General features: G+C 50.3%; 1 protein-coding gene across 3 annotated transcripts in view; it reads right to left on the reverse strand.

The window, feature by feature from the left end:
- The window catches only part of iqsec1b (IQ motif and Sec7 domain ArfGEF 1b), a 90808-nt gene that overhangs the window by 61611 nt on the left and 10893 nt on the right, over positions 1 to 18304 (reverse strand). For 2 of the 3 annotated variants that reach the window (XM_038308750.1, XM_038308753.1), the window contains exon 2: positions 16689 to 16787. In XM_038308750.1, coding sequence (XP_038164678.1) covers positions 16689 to 16787 — 99 coding nt within the window. Of the gene's footprint in view, positions 1 to 1321; positions 1702 to 16688; positions 16788 to 18304 lie in introns of those variants that run through there. The other variant, XM_038308751.1, reaches the window with a different exon arrangement.

Consider the following 18304-nt stretch of genomic DNA (forward strand, 5'->3'; position numbering starts at 1 on the left):
CGACAGGACTGTGTGATGAAAGCTCCCTCTCTTCATTCTTCCGTCCTCAATGCCAGGATGGGCCCAAAGTCAATTCGCTTCTCCTGATATTTATAATTTTCTCCTCCATTTACAGCAAAAAGAAAAAACTCTGCTAAAAATAAATCAAGAGTTGAGTGGAAGTGAAAGGTTAACGTTTATGATTGAACCTCTTTTCCTCCTGAAAGTCCAGGATTTGTTTTACTCTGGTGAGCGGCGGGTTATTCCTGCAGAGTACATTATAGTAGAACTTCTGCGGCCAAATCATTCATTCAACTATTATTTGAATTGGATCCAAAAGCAGGACAAGTTTCAGTAATTAATTGAGGTTTATTTTTCATTAATCTTCACTTTAAATCTGCATGTTTCCTTTCCAAAAACTCAACAACTGATCAACACCATGTCAGCTGAAATGAAGCTAAAATAGGTCCGTGTAGTTTGGGTTTAATGCCCCCACTCATTCTAATATTGTATTTATCATTGAGAGAAATGGGTTTCTGATCAGAATTGGTGATAAAAATGTTTTTTTTTCCTTCAATAAATCAGTGAAGCTTAAAGCCAATCCCTGCCTGGTCGAACCAATCTGACTGGATGATCTGGTTGAATTTTCTCTGATAGATGCCTTGAGATGACACTCTGTAGAAATAAACTAAATAGAATGAGAGGAAACAGAAACCCAGGCGGTTTACTCTGACGTCTCAGTGGGTCCTGCTGCTTGTTTGCCTTTTCAGGGTCAGTCAGTCGGTGACCATGTTCTCTAGGATGGAAACCAAGAGACTTGGTGCATAACCTGCCTTCCAGATGTTCCTAGACTTGAGAACCCATCAGGAGGGCCTGAAATATAACAGCATCATTTTTTCTATTTGATTCTTTGCAGGTTCCAACAGTTTTGCTGTGCAGCATGTTGGTAAAAACCATCAGAACCAAATTCCTTTTTTTCAACTGAAGGAAGGAAAACCACAGAATGTAAAGCAGACATGTTTGCCTGGAAACCTAAACCTGAGACCAGACCTGCAGACAGAGAGATCCAGTCCCTAATGGGACGGCGGCGGCACCAGAGAGCAGCGATAGCTGAGAGCAGCGTCCCAACCTGAACTCAGCCAGAGGGGCTGCACAGAGCAAAGCAGGACAATAGCTGCCCTATTCACAACACATGACCTCCCTGACACACAGACCTTTGTCCCCAGCTGGCCCCTCTCAGCACGTGGGGGCGGGGCCACCTGGGTCCCTGTCCCTTGCTCTAATGCACGTCCTTGCTTTCAGGTTTAGGCTGAACCAAAGCAGACAAGCTGTGGGATCTTACCTTTTATAGAAAGCATGCAGAGGATGGAGACACAGGAACTGCCAGTAATCCAAACAAAACGCTTTCAACTTCCACATTTCTCCACCAGCGGATCAGACTGACATTCAGAAACATCAACCTTCAAAAGGTCCAAACTCCCAAAGAAGCAGAACCACAGAATAATCCCACGGGGTCCATGGGGTGCAGCAGGGTCCTCTGCATGTGGGCGACATAGAAGGGGTTGAACCAGCAGCTTTCATCATCTGCTCAGCATCGGCTCTGCTGCTGCTGCCAGGGAGCCTTTGGCCCCAACACTCCGCTGAGGCAGAAGCAGAGGAGCCGCCTCCATCAGGGCTTAGTTACAGCTGCTGCCATTGTCTGAGGGCTGCCTCTGACTGTGCTGCCCCCAGCCGGATTCACCGACCCCCCCCCCCCCCCCCCCCCCCCCCCCCAAAAAAAAGACTTTATCAGAGGCCTGCCTCTTTATCTGACAGGCCAGCTAATCTGCTGCAGCACATGGTGCCCTGAGGGGCCGGGCCGAGGCCCAACCCCACAGACAAAGCATGGGCTGACTGCCAGAACCAACCGCAGCAAAACCCGTTCTGATCCCTCGGCTGCTTCAACATGGAGATCACAACCGCGCTCCGTCTTGCACAGAAATGTTCTGGATCAGACACCCGACACGATCCAGGTACCGGCTCAGAATCCTGACCCGATCCAGACAGGATCTGGGTACCGGATCAGACACCTGACCCGATCCAGACAGGTTCCAGGTACCGGATCACAATCCCGACCGGATCCAGGTTTTGGATCTGAATCCCAACCCGATCCAGACAGGTTCCAGGTACCGGATCAGACACCTGATCCAGACAGGTTCCAGGTACCGGATCAGACACCTGATCCGATCCAGAGAGTTTCCAGGTACCGGATCAGACACCCGACCCGATCCAGACAGGTTCCAGGTACCGGATCAGACACCCGATCCAGACAGGTTCCAGGTACCGGATCAGAATCCTGACCCGATCCAGGTATCGGATCAGACACTCGACCCGATCCAGACAGGTTCCAGGTGTTATAGATCCATGGAACAGAACCGCTCCATATTTCACTGGATCTAAACGTCTCCACTGTCGCTATCAGCATTTTTAGTGTGAGGGATTGCTGAAAAGTCAATGAGTCGATGCAATCAGCTGGTTTCCCTTAGATAGAAAACTTTGAATCAATCTGACTGGATGATCTGGTTGATCTGGATCTATAAAGTGACCTGAGATGGTGTGATGTGAATTGGAGCTATAGAAATACACTGAATAGAATTGGAAATTGAATTTTTTGCCCTGTTGAAAAAACAGATTTTTAACATCTAACAGACAACGATGCAACAGGTGCAACTGCAGGCACCAGGATAATAAAAGTGAACATGTTTTGCCGGTAGATTTTGGCATTTTCAGTTAATTTAGGAGTTCATAAACTGTTTCAGAGGAGTGATCATAGCGCTCTGCGGAGCGTTCATGTGTTCTGAAGGCGTGGTTTTCAGGGGTGGTCTGAAGGGCGAGGCAGGGTTGTGTATGTTAAAAAAAATAGCTCGCTGGAACCGTTTTTCCAAGATCTCCTACTGCACCTTTAATCCAGGGTTCAACCGTCTCTCTTTGAATTGCATTTAGGCTAACTGGTTTAAAAAAAAAAAAAAAAAAAGATGGCATTAAATGGGAACTGATGAGACCAAACCTGGGAGCGCCCAGAAAAACATCATTTGCTGTCCAGTGTGTCAGACTCCAACATTCTTTCATTCTCTTTTCTTTTTTATTACCTGTTGTTTTTGCTATTGATCTGGTGACGGAAGCAGGAACATCTTAGTCTTTGGTTTTCTGTGTTTTATTGTTTTCTACTCAGATGGGTAAAAAAGCCTCAGGTAAAAAAGCCGAAATCAAAAAACCCAAGACTTAAAAGCTAATTAAACACCAGTTTAACTGAGTGGAATGATTTTAATGTTTTCAACATGAAACTCCACCTCAGCTCAGGTCAATCATGAAGTTCTCACTTTCTTTGCTTCTTAAAGTGTCTAACATAATTTCTGTATCTATTTTCAAAAGAATAACATCACTCGAGGCAGCCGAAAGTCTAAAAATAAAACGACGCAGAAATGTTTGGCCTTCACTCCATATAAGAAACTATTTAAAAGGACGCACATTTTTACAGCATGCAGACATGAAGACAGTTGAGAGAAAATCCTTCATTTTCTGTCTTCATTTTAAACACATCACTGATCCTAGAAACCACTGGATACCACAGTCCTCTCAGAGCGCCTCGGCAGAGTTTCCATGTCCAGACAGCAGCACATTTATCTTGGAATTGGTCAGAATTGGTCTGATGTTGGGGTAAAGATTCTCTATCTAGACCCAAAGTAGTGCTGGTGATTGGCAGTTTAATAACTAGCTGAACGGTTTTATAAATCAGTAGTTCTCCTTTTTATGCTATTTTTTCCAGCCAGGAGTCCAGATGACAGACATCCTCAGCTTTCCAGAGGAGGCTTCTAATGAAGCTATGGAGTGTTGCTCATACTGAATTTGAAGCTGTTGACATTAATCAAAGAGAAATCAGTTTGTGTCTGCACGATTTTCCATAACCTTTCATGCTTTGTATATTCATTTCTGATCCCAGCAAACTGAAAGAGAGAAGCCTGACTAATCAGCGCTGTGGAGCACAGCAATGGTCTAAGGTGGAGGCGATGATCAGCTGATTACAGCTGCAGCAGACAGGCAGAAAATGACATTTTCACTATAAAATTAAAAGAAATAGTATTTTGCCAAATTTGTTCTTATGAGGTTGCTGGGGGAACGAAGGGTGCTGGTGCAGGTCTCCAGTCTATTGCAGAGACAAACAGGACAAACAACCATTCACACACTCACATAGGGAGGATTATGGAAATCACCCAGGAGGGTAAAATAAGATCTGCAGAAACATTTTTCACCATGTGAGAAAGTTTATCTGCAGTAGAATCCTGCTCAATAGAAGGAAACCAATTTACTTGAACTCATATTGTGTGTTAAATTACAGTGTAACAAAATAAATTATAGAACAAAATAACAGCCCTTCATGTAGTCACACTTGCCTTTATGAGTAGTGACAGGCAACAGTGAGAGGGGGGGAGGTGTGTGCTTGGGCGGGGGGTAGGAAAAACCCAGGCCCTCCCCTAGAAAACATGTCTGTGATGAAAACAATGCATGAAGCTGTGAGCAGCGTACGGACCTGGAACAGTGACTTCACACACATGCAGCCAGTAGAGGATAACCTGGCTGTGTTTGAATGGCTTAGCCTGACCAATCAGGAAGCAGCCTGCCCTTAGCAACACATCAACAGACAGAGAACAGATCCTTAACAGTTTTAATTAGGTGTGAGGACCATTCACCACCTGGGAACCCGGCTTCCACAAACATTTCAAAATGCATATCTATGAAGGTCTAAACTTGACATTACAACCATTTAAGGAGTAGCTGCTGGACAACAATCTGGGAATAACTCTGACTGGTTGTTGGGCTTCCTAAATAGAGCATGACTCATTAGATGAGAACATAGCCAGTTTTCCATTGCTTTAAGGTTTTATTTTATGGATAATTTTTCTGATTTCCTTTTCAGCCGGGGGAATCAATGGTAAAGTTATGTGTTTCAACCTGTTCTCTCTTCTTCCCAAAAACAGGAAACATGATGGATTTCAGATGGACATGTGATGCACAACGTCTTCTAAGACTGTTGGTGTAGATGTTTTAAAGATTTTTCTTTTTAAATATTACTTTATTGATCTACATTGGAGAAATTCACCCCTTGCATTTAACCCATCCCCTTGGGGAGCAGTGGGCTGCCATTGTGCAAGTGTGGGGTTAAGGGTCTGGCTCAAGGACCCAGAGTGGAGGCTGTGGGAGTGGGGCTCCAACTACATTCCATTCTATTCAGTTTATATCTATAGCACCAATTATGTCATCTCAGGTCACTTTCCAGTTCACCAGATCATCCAGTCAGATTGATTCATAGTTTTCTATCTAAGGAAAAGGTGCTGATTGCCTCGACTCAATGACTCTCCAGCAATCCCTCACACTAAGCATGCTTGTCGCGACAGTGGAGAGGAAAAACTCCTATAAACAGGAAGAAACCTCCAGCAGAACCAGGCTCAGTGTGAGCGGCCATCTGCTGAGGCCCACTGGGGTTCAAGGAGACAGAAGCAGACATAGAAAAAGAAGCATAGATGCAAAAGGCAACTGTCAACCAGCTCCACAGGCGGCCCCGTCCAGGAAACACACAGCCAGGCAGACGAGCTCCGAGCCAGCTCCCATTTCATGAAGCTACTATGAGAAAAAGCAGACTCACAACCCCAGGATTTCCAGCTCTATGTCGTAACCACTAGGCCACCACTCCCAATAAAGATTCTGTAGATTTTCAACAACTGACTGAAATCAGACCGTATTCAGCTTGGTGGCCTTGACTCTTTACCAGCCAGCTGTAAAATAAAGGCATTTTGCTCAGTCAATGACTGCACCCAGCCAGTTGGGTCCCCTCGGTGCCGATGCTGTACTGTTCCCTCTCATGCTTTGTTCAGACCTACGATCATTAAAGCTTCAGGGATGTCTCATTTTCATGCAAAGTTAATGGTGGACCTCCATCTAGGGGCCCTGTAGTGAAGTCTGTGTGTCTGTTTCAGTGTATTTTGAGATTTCAACACATCCTTCCAAACAAGCAGACACTAAAGTCAGAAAATCTTAATTTATGCAGCTGGGTGTAAAGTCTCAGCCAATCAGGGAAGCTTTAGGAGAAGCTCTGTTTTGAGCTCTACTTTCTAGTTTAAACGCCTTAAAACTACTTTTTCTCTCATCACAGCAAATAAGACAACATACCTCTCTTGATTGTACCTGTTATTGTACACAAGAGACAGGCCTGAAACCTGTCAGACAAGTTTGTCGACACTTTGATCAACAGATATCTGACATGTCAAATGCATTTGGTCTGAATCGACAAAAACTGTTAAGAGACGTATTCCTGTGTACTCAGTTATGAATAAGATGTGTGGTTATGTGACTGTGATGAGGTGCAGTGTCTGGTTTCGCCACAGTGTGTCGCTGTGAGATCGGCAAGACTCGTGGCAGTGCATTTCTGTTGTTTTTTTTCACTACCTCCCGCTCTGTCAGGAGCACATGCTTTTCTATGGGGTCCGGTTGAATAAATATGCCAAAAGGGCTAAGGAAGAATTTGGCAATTCTGTGTCTGTATTCCACTGAGTTCATCCCACAGGTATTACATTAAATTATGGAAGAGACAGCATCCATCCCACTTTGGATGGTGCAGCTCCAAAGTGCAATATCCAAGGCGGAAAGGAATCACTGACAGCCCAGGATGCAGACCAGGATTCGTAGTTTAATAAACCTCTCTGCAGATTTCTACTTTTACCCACTCATTACTCCATCCAGACAGTGTCTAATAAATTAGAAAAGAATATCAAAGGAGTAAATCATTATAATCTAATAAAAATAAAAATAACTCAAATTCGGGAAAAAGTTAAAAGGATTATATGTAGTTTATTTAACATAAGATCTCTTTCCCCAAAAAGTCTGCTAGTTAATGAATTGATTTGTGATAATCACATTGATTTGTGTTGCCTTACAGAAACCTGGCTGCAGCAAGAGGATTATGTGAGCATAAATGAGGCAACTCCATCCATCCATCCATCCATCAATCCATCCATCCATCCATCCATCCATCCATCCATCCATCCATCCATCTTGTTCCTCTTATCCGGGGTTGGGTCGCGGGGGTAGCAGCTTGGGGGCCTCCCAAGGCGCTCCCAGGCCAGCCCAGAAACCTAGTCCATCAAGCGTGTCCTGGGTCTCCCCCTGGGCCTCCTCCCGGTGGGACATGCCTGCATCACCTCACCAGGGACACCTCCAGGAGGTATCCTAACCAGATGCCCGAGCCACCTCATCTGGCTCCTCTCGATGTGGAGGAGCAGCAGCTCTACTATGAGTCCTCCTCGGATGATTGAGCTCCTCACCCTATCTCTAAAGGAGAGCCCAGTCACACTACGGAGAAAACTCATTTCAGCCGCTTGTTTTCAGATCTTGTTCTTTCGGTCATGACCCAAAGCTCATGACCATAGATGAGGGTAGGAACGTAGATCGACCGATAAATCAAGAGCTTTGCTTTTTGGCCCAGCTCTCTCTTCACCACCACGGACCGGTACAGCGCCCGCTTCACAGCAAACACCGCACCAATCCGCCATTCGATCTCCCCCTCCATCTTCCCCTCATTCGTGAACAAAAGCCCAAGATACTTAAACTCCTCCACTAGGGGCAGTACATCCTCCCTAACCTGGAGAAGGCACTCTACCCTTTTCCGGCTCAAGATCATGGTCTCGGATTTGGAGGCACTGATCCTCATCCCGGCCGCTTCACACTCTGCTGCGAACCGCTCCAGTGAGAGCTGTAGATCATGCCCTGATGAAGCCAACAGGACCACATCATCTGCGAATAACAGAGATGTAATCCTAAGGCCACCCAAAAAGATCCCCTCAACACCTTGGCTGCGCCAGGAAATTCTGTCCATTAAAGTTATGAACAGAATCAGTGACAAAGGCCAACCTTGGCAGAGTCCAAGCCTCACCGGAAATGAGTCCGACTTACTGCCAGCAATGCGGACCAGGCTCTGACACTGGTCATACAAAGACCTAGCAGCCCCTATTAAAGGGCGTGGTACTCCATACTCCCGGAGGACCCCCCGAGGGACACAGTCGAATGCCTTCTCCAGGTCCACCAAACACACGTAGACTTGTTGGGCAAACTCGCATGCAACCTCCAGAATCCTGCTGAGGGTGTAGAGCTGATCCAGTGTTCCACGGTCAGAACAAAAACCACACTGCTCCTCCTGAATCCGAGATTTGACTATGAGACGGATCCTCCTTTCCAAAACCCCGCAGTAGACCTTACCAGGGAAGCTTGAGAGTGTGATTCCTGTGTAGTTGGAACACACCCTCCGGTCCGCCTTTTTAAATAGGGCAACCACCAACCTACTCTGTCAATCCAGGGGAACTGCCCCTGATGTCCACACAATTTTGCAGAGCCCCACAACATTCAGAGGTTTAAGGTACTCAGGGCGAATCTCATCCACCCCTGGAGCCATGCCACTGAGGAGCTTTTTAACCACCTCAGTGACTTCAGCACCAGAGATGGGAAAACCCAAGCCGAAGGCCCCCAGGCTCTGCTTCCTCAATGGAAGATGTGTTGGTGGAATTAAGGAGGTCTTCGAAGTACTCCACCCACTGACATACAACTTCCCAAGTCAAGGTCAGCAGCACACCTCCCCCACTATAAATAGTGTTGCTACTACACTGCATCCCCCTCCTGAGATGCCGGATTGTGGACCAGAATCGCTTCAAAGCCGTACGGAAGTCTTTCTCCATGGCCTCTCCGAACTCTTACCACGCCTGATTTTTTGCCTTAGTGACCAGCGGAGCCACCTGCCGCTTTGACTGCCGGTACATGTCAGCTGCTCTGGAGTCCCACAGGTCAATAAAGCCCGATAGGACTCCTTCCTCAGCTTGACTGCTTCCACCAGCGTGTTCGACCAGCGTTCACTGACAACCTTGCAGCCACACGGCACGGAACATGGTCAACTCAGACTCAAGTCCCCCACCTCCCTCGGAATGTGTTCAAAGCTCTGCCGGAGATAGGAGTTAAAGCTCCTTCTCACGGGGGACTCTGCCAGACGTTCCCAGCAAACCCTCACAATGTGTTTGGGCCTACCAGGTCTGACCCACGTCCTCCCCCACCATCGGAGCCAACTCACCACCAGGTAGTGGTCGGTGGAGAGCTCCACCCCTCTCTTCACTCTAGTGTCCAAGACATGCGGCCGCAGGTCAGATGAAACAACAACAAAATCCATCATTGAACTACAGCCAAGGTTCTCCTGGTGCCAAGAGCACATATGGACACCCTTATGCTTGAACATGGTGTTCGTTATGGAGAACCCATGACGAGCACAGAAGTCCAACAACAGAACACCACTTAAATTTCAGGTCAGGTGGGCCATTCCTTCCAACCACGCCTTCCCAGGTCTCACTGTCATTGACCACGTGAGAGTTGAAGTCCTCCAGAATAACAAGGGAGTCCCCAGGAGGGGCACTCTCCAGTACCCCCTCTAAAGACTCCAAAAAAGGTGGGTAATCTGAACAGTCAGAACCCGTCCCCCCACACGTATGCGGAGGGAGGCAACCCTCTCGCTCACAGGGGTGAACCTCAACCCACAGGCACCAAGATGAGGGACAACAAGAATGCCAACTCCTACTTGCCGCTTCTCACCAGGGGCAATTCCAGAGAGGAAGAATGTCCAGCCCCTCGCAAGGAGACTGGTTCCAGAGCCATGTGTCGAGGTAAGTCCAACTATCTCTAGTTTCAACCTTGCGCACTAACTCAGGCTCCTTCCCCACCAGAGAGGTGAAATTCCATGTCCCAAAAGCCAGCTTCTTCAGCCAAGGGTCAGAACGCCAGGGTCCCCACCCTCTAACCCTAACCCCTTTGGCCCCTCCTACAGGTGGTGAGCCCATTGGAAGGGGGTCCCATGTTTCCTCTTGGCGAAAAAACAAACAAACCTCCAATTGGGGAAAACGTTAAAAGGATTAAATGTAGTTTATTTAACACAGGATTTATGTTCTCAAAAAGTCTGCTAGTTAATGACTTGATTTGTGATAATCACATTGATTTATGTTCCCTTACAGAAACTTGGCTTATAGAAACAACAGGACTGATTTCACTCCAGAACAGATCTGCACCCTACTGGACCTTTGTCTTTCTACAACCTACTTCAAGTTCAGGGATCAATTTTAAAGACAGAAGCATGGTTGTGCTTGTGCTTGGGGTTGGGATCTCCAGTGTCACCAATTGTAGCCTACACAGAAGAAATTGAAAAGAGAGCTTTAGACACCTTCTTCAGAGGAACACCACCAGGCCATTGGTTTAGATATGTGGATGACACATTCATCAAAAGCCAGATGAAAGAACAACAAGCTGCCTTTCCTGGACTGTTTGTTGAGCATGGAAGGAGATGGAAACCTCAATATTGAAGAGTATAGGAAACCCACTCACACAAACCAATATCTTGTTTTTGACTCACACCACCCACTGGAACACCAACTTTCAGTCATCAGAACCTAACAACACCTGACCGAGCATGTCTCTACTAAAACAGAAGCACAAAGAACAGAAACTCATCAAACCTGTGGATACCCAAACTGGATGTTTATCAAATCAGCAAGGAAATCCAAAAGATACGCAGCGCAACATAACAGTGAGAAGATTAAACGCAAAAACATCGCCATCCCATATGTTGGTGAAGTCTCTGAAAAACTCAACAGGATTTTCTCCAAAATCAAAATCACAGAAGATTTCAAACCAAACATACCCTGAAACAGAGACTAATGCATCCTAAAGACAAAACCCCCGGACCAAATCTGAGCGGAGTGGTGTCTGCAGTTCAATGCAGGGAGGAATGCTCTGATCTTTATATTGGAAAAACCAAACAACCTCTCCACAGACGCATGGTCCAACACTGAAGAGCGCCCTCCTCTGGACAAGACTCTGCAGTCCATCTTCACCTTATGGACAAAGGACATTCTTTAGAGGACCAGAATGTTACCCCTCAGCCAGTCAGCAGCTCTTTGCCTTCATCAAAGCCAGTATCCGTCCAGGACATCCTCCCTTCCTGCTTAACAGCATCCCTCCTCCTCCTGCTGGACTCCCTACAGCTGCTTTCTATTCCAGCGTCCATTCCATCACCTGGGTCAGAAACGGGGAAAGACGTCTCTAACTGGGAGTTACTGGTTACACAGAGCTGTCTACAGCATCTGGGGTCAAAACACCAAAAAATTATTTATTGCTTTGTGTCATTAAAACAGCTGCTTTTCTCTCCATCTTGAAACAGCAGTGAAGTGTTTTCTTTGAGTTCTGAGGGAAGTTTTATTTTAGTGACGTTCATTATCCACAAAATCCTTTTCAAGATAGGGTGTCCTAAACATGCAACACATTATTCCAGGCATGGCGTTTCCTGGAATTTGTTGCTGTTTTTATTTAGCATCTATTGTCTTTTACTAGAAGGAAAACTAACAGAGGCGTCTATGTGAATGGAGTGTAAGCAGTTTAAGTCAGTCATGTTTCACATACACCCCAAGGTTTCCATAGACCCACATCAGGGAGTGAACAAGGCTCTCTGTGTCGACTTTTCAACAGTTAAGGAGGACACCTGAGCTAATGAGGTTGTTGGGGTCATTGTCTCCTCTATGAAACCAAGGAAGTGACTCGTCTCTGATACACTGCACTGATTCAGAGCAACAAGTCATTTCCAGTGAAAAGCTCCCAGAACTCTGTGAATGCTAACCTGCATCATCACCTCTCTGCTGTTCAGCTCCTGGTTGTTGGCTGTTTATTAACAGAAGCAGATCTGCACAGAGAAGGATTCCCTGTTTATATGGAAATATTTTCTGACTGAGAAAGAAGCAGGTTTTCCTTGTGTTAATGTTTATCTGTGACAGAGCATGGAGCTGTCCAGAAGGTCTCAGGTAAAGGCTCAACCAGCACACTGCATTCCTTCTGCTCCGCTTTCATCTTCAGAGGTTAAACACAGTAAAGAAAAACCAGGACTGAGATGTTGGACAAGCCATAATATTTTAATTATCTGTAGAACTGTGATGAAAGGAAAGCAGTCAGACCACGACGGGAATCTTGTGGTTCTAAGTGTTGTTCTGTGAGAAGGCATCAACTTGCATTTGCTCAGAACCTGGACTTGGTCGGGCCTCCTGGCTGGGCTCCAATCACATCCTTATTCAAAACGTTTGTTTGAGTGAAAGTGCTGCATTGCAATGAAAAACAATGCAAAGAGCAATCTGCAGCTTTTCAGTCCTCCCACAGCATCTCCAGTTTAATTACAAACTAAACAATGGCTTCTTCTGAGCTGCTTGCACTCGGGCCCTCGGCCAGTAGAGACACGGTTAACTCTCCCATAAGGGACCCAAGGTTCAGAGACCAAGCTTTTCGGAGAAGATGAGCCAGAGGCTGGCCCTGTCACCACGCCGTCACCAGGCCGTCACCACTCCGTCACCGCTCTGCCCTGTCACCACCCCGTTACTACTCCGTCACTGCTCCGCCCTGTCACCACCCCGTTACTACTCCGTCACTGCTCCGCCCCGTCACCACCCCGTTACTACTCCGTCACTGCTCCGCCCCATCACCAGGCCGTCACCACGCCGTCACCGCTCTGCTCTGCTCCGTCACCACCCCATCGCCACTCCGTCACTGCTCCGCCCCGTCACCACGCCGTCACCGCTCTGCTCTGCCCTGTCACCACCCCATTACTACTCCGTCACCGCTCTGCTCCGTCACCACGCCACCACACCGTCACTGCTCCGCCCCGTCACCACGTCGTCACCACTCTGCTCTGCCCTGTCACCACCCCGTTACTACTCCGTCGCCACTCCGTCACTGCTCCGCCCCGTCACCACTCTGTCACTGCTCCACCCCGTCACCACCCAATTACCACTCCGTCACCACTCCGCTCCGCCACGTCACCACCCCGTCTCCACTCCGTCACCACGCCGTCACCACTCCGTCACCGCTCTGCTCCGCCCTGTCATCACCCCGTTACTACTCCGTCACCGATCTGCTCCGTCACCACGCCACCACACCGTCACTGCTCCGCCCCATCACCACGCCGTCACCACTCTGCTCTGCCCTGTCACCACCCCGTTACTACTCCGTCACCGCTCTGCTCCGTCACCACGCCACCACACCGTCACTGCTCCGCCCCATCACCACGCCGTCACCACTCTGCTCTGCCCTGTCACCACCCCGTTACTACTCCGTCGCCACTCCGTCACTGCTCCGCCCCGTCACCACTCCGTCACTGCTCCGCCCCGTCACCACTCCGCTCCGCCACGTCACCACCCCGTCGCCACTCCGTCACCACGCCTTCACCACGCCGTCACCGCTCTGCTCTGCCCTGTCACCACCCCAATACTACTCCGTCACCGCTCTGCTCCGTCACCACGCCGTCGCCACTCAGTCACTGCTCCGCCCCGTCACCACGCCGTCATCACGCCGTCACCACTCCGTCACCGCTCTGCTCCGCCCTGTCACCACCCCAATACTACTCCGTCACCGCTCTGCTCCGTCACCACGCCGTCACCACACCGTCACTGCTCCGCCACGTCACCACCCCGTCGCCGCTCCGTCACTGCTCCGCCCCGTCACCACGCCGTCACCACGCCGTCACCGCTCTGCTCCGCCCCGTCACCACCCAATTACCACTCCGTCACCGCTCTGCTCTGCCATGTCAACACTCCGTCACTTCTCCGCCCCGTCACCACGCCGTCACCACGCCGTCACCGCTCCGCCCTGTCACCACCCCGTTACTACTCCGTCACTGCTCCGCCCCGTCACCACCCCGTTACTACTCCGTCACTGCTCCGCCCCATCACCAGGCCGTCACCACGCCGTCACCGCTCTGCTCTGCTCCGTCACCACCCCATCGCCACTCCGTCACTGCTCTGCCCTGTCACCACCCCGTTACTACTCCGTCACTGCTCTGCCCCATCACCAGGCCGTCACCACGCCGTCACCGCTCTGCTCTGCTCCGTCACCACCCCATCGCCACTCCGTCACTGCTCCGCCCCGTCACCACGCCGTCACCGCTCTGCTCTGCCCTGTCACCACCCCATTACTACTCCGTCACCGCTCTGCTCCGTCACCACGCCACCACACCGTCACTGCTCCGCCCCGTCACCACGTCGTCACCACTCTGCTCTGCCCTGTCACCACCCCGTTACTACTCCGTCGCCACTCTGTCACTGCTCCGCCCCGTCACCACTCCGTCACTGCTCCACCCCGTCACCACCCAATTACCACTCCGTCACCACTCCGCTCCGCCACGTCACCACCCCGTCTCCACTCCGTCACCACGCCGTCACCACTCCGTCACCGCTCTGCTCCGCCCTGTCATCACCCCGTTACTACTCCGTCACCGATCTGCTCCGTCACCACGCCACCACACCGTCACTGCTCCGCCCCATCACCACGCCGTCACCACTCTGCTCTGCCCTGTCACCACCCCGTTACTACTCCGTCGCCACTCCGTCACTGCTCCGCCCCGTCACCACTCCGCTCCGCCACGTCACCACCCCGTCGCCACTCCGTCACCACGCCTTCACCACGCCGTCACCGCTCTGCTCTGCCCTGTCACCACCCCAATACTACTCCGTCACCGCTCTGCTCCGTCACCACGCCGTCGCCACTCAGTCACTGCTCCGCCCCGTCACCACGCCGTCATCACGCCGTCACCACTCCGTCACCGCTCTGCTCCGCCCTGTCACCACCCCAATACTACTCCGTCACCGCTCTGCTCCGTCACCACGCCGTCACCACACCGTCACTGCTCCGCCACGTCACCACCATCACTCCGTCCCGCTCGCACTGCTCCGCCCCGTCACCCCGCCGTCACCACCCGTCCACCCACCGCTCTGCTCCGCCCCGTCACCACCCTTACCACTCCGTCACCGCTCTCTACTAGACCATGTCAACACTCTCGTCACTTCTCTCCCCCGTCACCACGCCGTCACCACGCCGTCACCCCGCTCCGCCCTGTCACCACCCCGTTACTACTCCGTCACTGCTCCGCCCGTCACCACCCCCGTTACTACTCCGTCACTGCTCCGCCCCATCACCAGGCCGTCACCACGCCGTCAACCGCTCTGCTCTGCCCGTCACCACCCATCGCCACTCCGTCACTGCTCTGCCCTGTCACCACCCCCGTTACTACTCCGTCACTGCTCTGCCCCATCACCAGCCGTCACCACGCGTCACCGCTCTCCTGCTCCGTCACCACCCCCATCGCCACTCCGTCACGCTCTGCCCTGTCACCACCCCCCTTACTACTCCGTCACTGCTCCTGCCCCTCACCAGGGCCGTCACCACACGCCGTCACCGCTCTGCTCTGCTCCGTCACACCCCATCGCCACCCGTCACTGCTCCGCCCCGTCACCACGCCCACCGCTCTGCTCTGCCCTGTCACCACCCATTACTACTCCGTCACCGCTCTGCTCCGTCACCACGCACACACACCCGTCACTGCTCCGCCCCGTCACCACGTCGTCACCACTCTGCTCTGCCCTGTCACCACCCCGTTACTACTCCGTCGCCACTCCGTCACTGCTCCGCCCCGTCACCACTCCGTCACTCGCTCCACCCCGTCACCACCCAATTACCACTCCGTCACCACTCCGCTCCGCCACGTCACCACCCGTCACCTCCTCCCCCCGTCACCACGCCGTCACCACTCCGTCCCCACCGCTCTGCTCCGCCCTGTCATCACCCCTTACTACTCCGTCACCGATCTGCCTCCGTCACCACGCACCACCACCGTCACTGCTCCGCCCCACGTCACCACGCCGTCACCGCTCTGCTCCGCCCCGTCACCACCCAATTACCACTCCGTCACCGCTCTGCTCTGCCCTGTCAACACTCCGTCACTTCTCCGCTCCGCCACGTCACCACCCCGTCGCCACTCCGTCACCGCTCCGCCCTGTCACCCCTCGGTCACCGCTCCGTCACCGCTTCCCAAAAACTAAGACCATTTATTAAAATTATTGGATGCAAACTATTGGTCCTTCAACAGACCAGGAAGCAGATATCTCATCTCCATCAAAATATTTATTTTATACGAGAGGCTTAAAAGTTTCATCAAATCCAATCACAGCAGCTTCCAAGGCGCTGAAGAGATGCTGAGTTTGGAGATAGAGAACAAACCAATGTTATATGATCCTAATTATCCTCTATTACAAAGATCCACAACAGAAAAATATTGTTTGGGCAGAAACGTGTAAGTGATGCTGATGGGGAGATTTAATGATGTTAGATTAAATTAGACGTTCATTTCCGCATGTTTTGCTCCTATGAATTTTATAATAATAATATAGCACATCAGTTCTGCTGGAGCTCTGAGATGTTGGAGCGGAGCAAGACGAAGAACTGTGGAGGATGAGTCTTTGCCTTGAAAAGGCAGTCTGGAACAGAGCGGGGCGGTTACGGAGGATGTGGGATTTCGGTGTTATAATTTGACTTCTTATCGAGTAGAGAAGGATTGAATAACTACACAGTCTTCTTAAACCACCATTAATTATCCTTCAGTCTTAGACTGATGCTCTGTCACATTTTTTGGGGGGGAGTTTTTACAGCACTAGTGGCTCGTTTTTATTACCACTGCACCACCAAAGCATGCCCGGTCTGTCACATTAATCCAGGAAAAGTTTGCGGTTTTAACCAAACAGACTACAGTGGCATTGACTCTAAAAATATCTTTCTTCATTTACCCAAAGGACTTCCATTTGTGGCAGGGGTAACTTCCACACAGGGGGGCAAAAAGGTTCTGGTGGATCTCAGAGATGTGAGAAGGCAACGAGGCGAGTCTTCTGAAAAACAAGCACAGAGAAAAAAATATCATCCTTTCATTAGACAACAGAATCAGCAAGAGACATGGTCCATCAGGAGGTCCGTCCCTGAGGAGGTCCCCCTGAGGAGGTCCTTCCCTGAGGAGGTCCCCCTGAGAAGGTCCATCGATGAGGAGGTCATGAGCATCACAGCTGATAGGAAGGAAGGAAGGAAGGAAGGAAGGAAGGAAGGAAGGAAGGAAGGAAGGAAGGAAGGAAGGAAGGAAGGAAGGAAGGAAGGAAGGAAGGAAGGAAGGAAGGAAGGAAGGAAGGAAGGAAGGTTTTTGTTAGTTGTTGTTTTTAAATTCTTTGGATTGACTATGACCTGCATGACTGAGAATCTTAACCAGCATCACTGCGTTTTTTTTGACATGGGAGCTGGCTCGGAGCTCGTCTGCCTGCCTGGCTGTGTTTCCTGGACGGGGCCGCCTGTGGAGCTAGTTGACAGTTGCCTTTTGTATCTATGCTTCTTTTTCTATGTCTGCTTCTGTCTCCTTGAACCCCAGTGGGCCTCAGCAGATGGCTGCTCACACTGAGCCTGGTTCTGCTGGAGGTTTCTTCCTGTTCAAAGGGAGTTTTTCCTCTCCACTGTCGCTACAAGCATGCTTAGTGTGAGGGATTGCTGAAGAGTCAATGAGTCGATGCAATCAGCTGGTTTTCCTTAGATAGAAAACTTTGAATCAATCTGACTGGATGATCTGGTGAACTGGAAAGTTCCTTGAGATGACATGTGTTGTGAATTGGGTTAAGTTAGGGGGGTATGCACTGGTTAGGGTTAAGTTAGGGGAGTATGCATTGGTTAGGGGCCTCACCAAAAGTGCCCTAAGTGTCCCCTTCATTATCCGAGGGGTTGCCATTTGGGGTCCCGTTTGGGCCCCAAATGGCAGGGAGAGCAACTTGGGCCAGTCCGGTATTACTCAAACAGTGCCAAAGGGGTTCCAAGTGGGCCTTTTGGGGTCCTCTACAATACAGAGCACCCCCCACTGGGTGGCAGTCTTGCCTTTGGTTTTGGGGTCCGAAGAGGGACTTTTGGGTCAATTTTGTGTTTTTTAACCGTTTCAGTGCCTGTGGTGCGGTGAGGTGGGCCAAAGGGGACCAAAGAGGGCCAGATGGGTGTATTAAGTGCTTTTACAGCGTTTTCAGAGCGTTTGACAGGGGGTGAGGTGGGCCAAAGGGGTCCAAAGTTGGACATATGGGGTCACTATTGGGTTTTTAGAGCTTGCCAGTGTGGGCTGAGGTGGGCAAAAACGGGTGGTAAGTGGGACATGATGTGGGTTCTGGAGAACCTGGGGCTGCTCCATGGAAGTTGATGCGGGCCCAGAGTGCTCCGTCTCTGGGGAGAGGAGCTCCACTTGCTCTGCTGGTTCTGGAGGCGCAGTGTGTGGATCCCAGTGTGTAAATGCAGTCTAATGTTGAATTTTAAATGCCCACCTACGTTCCCCTTTAATCTTTCCTATTTAAAAGTTGAAGTTGAAAGCTGGTTATCTCAGAGGATTGGG

This window comes from Cyprinodon tularosa, unplaced genomic scaffold (assembly GCF_016077235.1).
Source record: "Cyprinodon tularosa strain WSP-4 unplaced genomic scaffold, ASM1607723v1 ctg647, whole genome shotgun sequence".
NCBI lineage: Eukaryota > Metazoa > Chordata > Actinopteri > Cyprinodontiformes > Cyprinodontidae > Cyprinodon > Cyprinodon tularosa.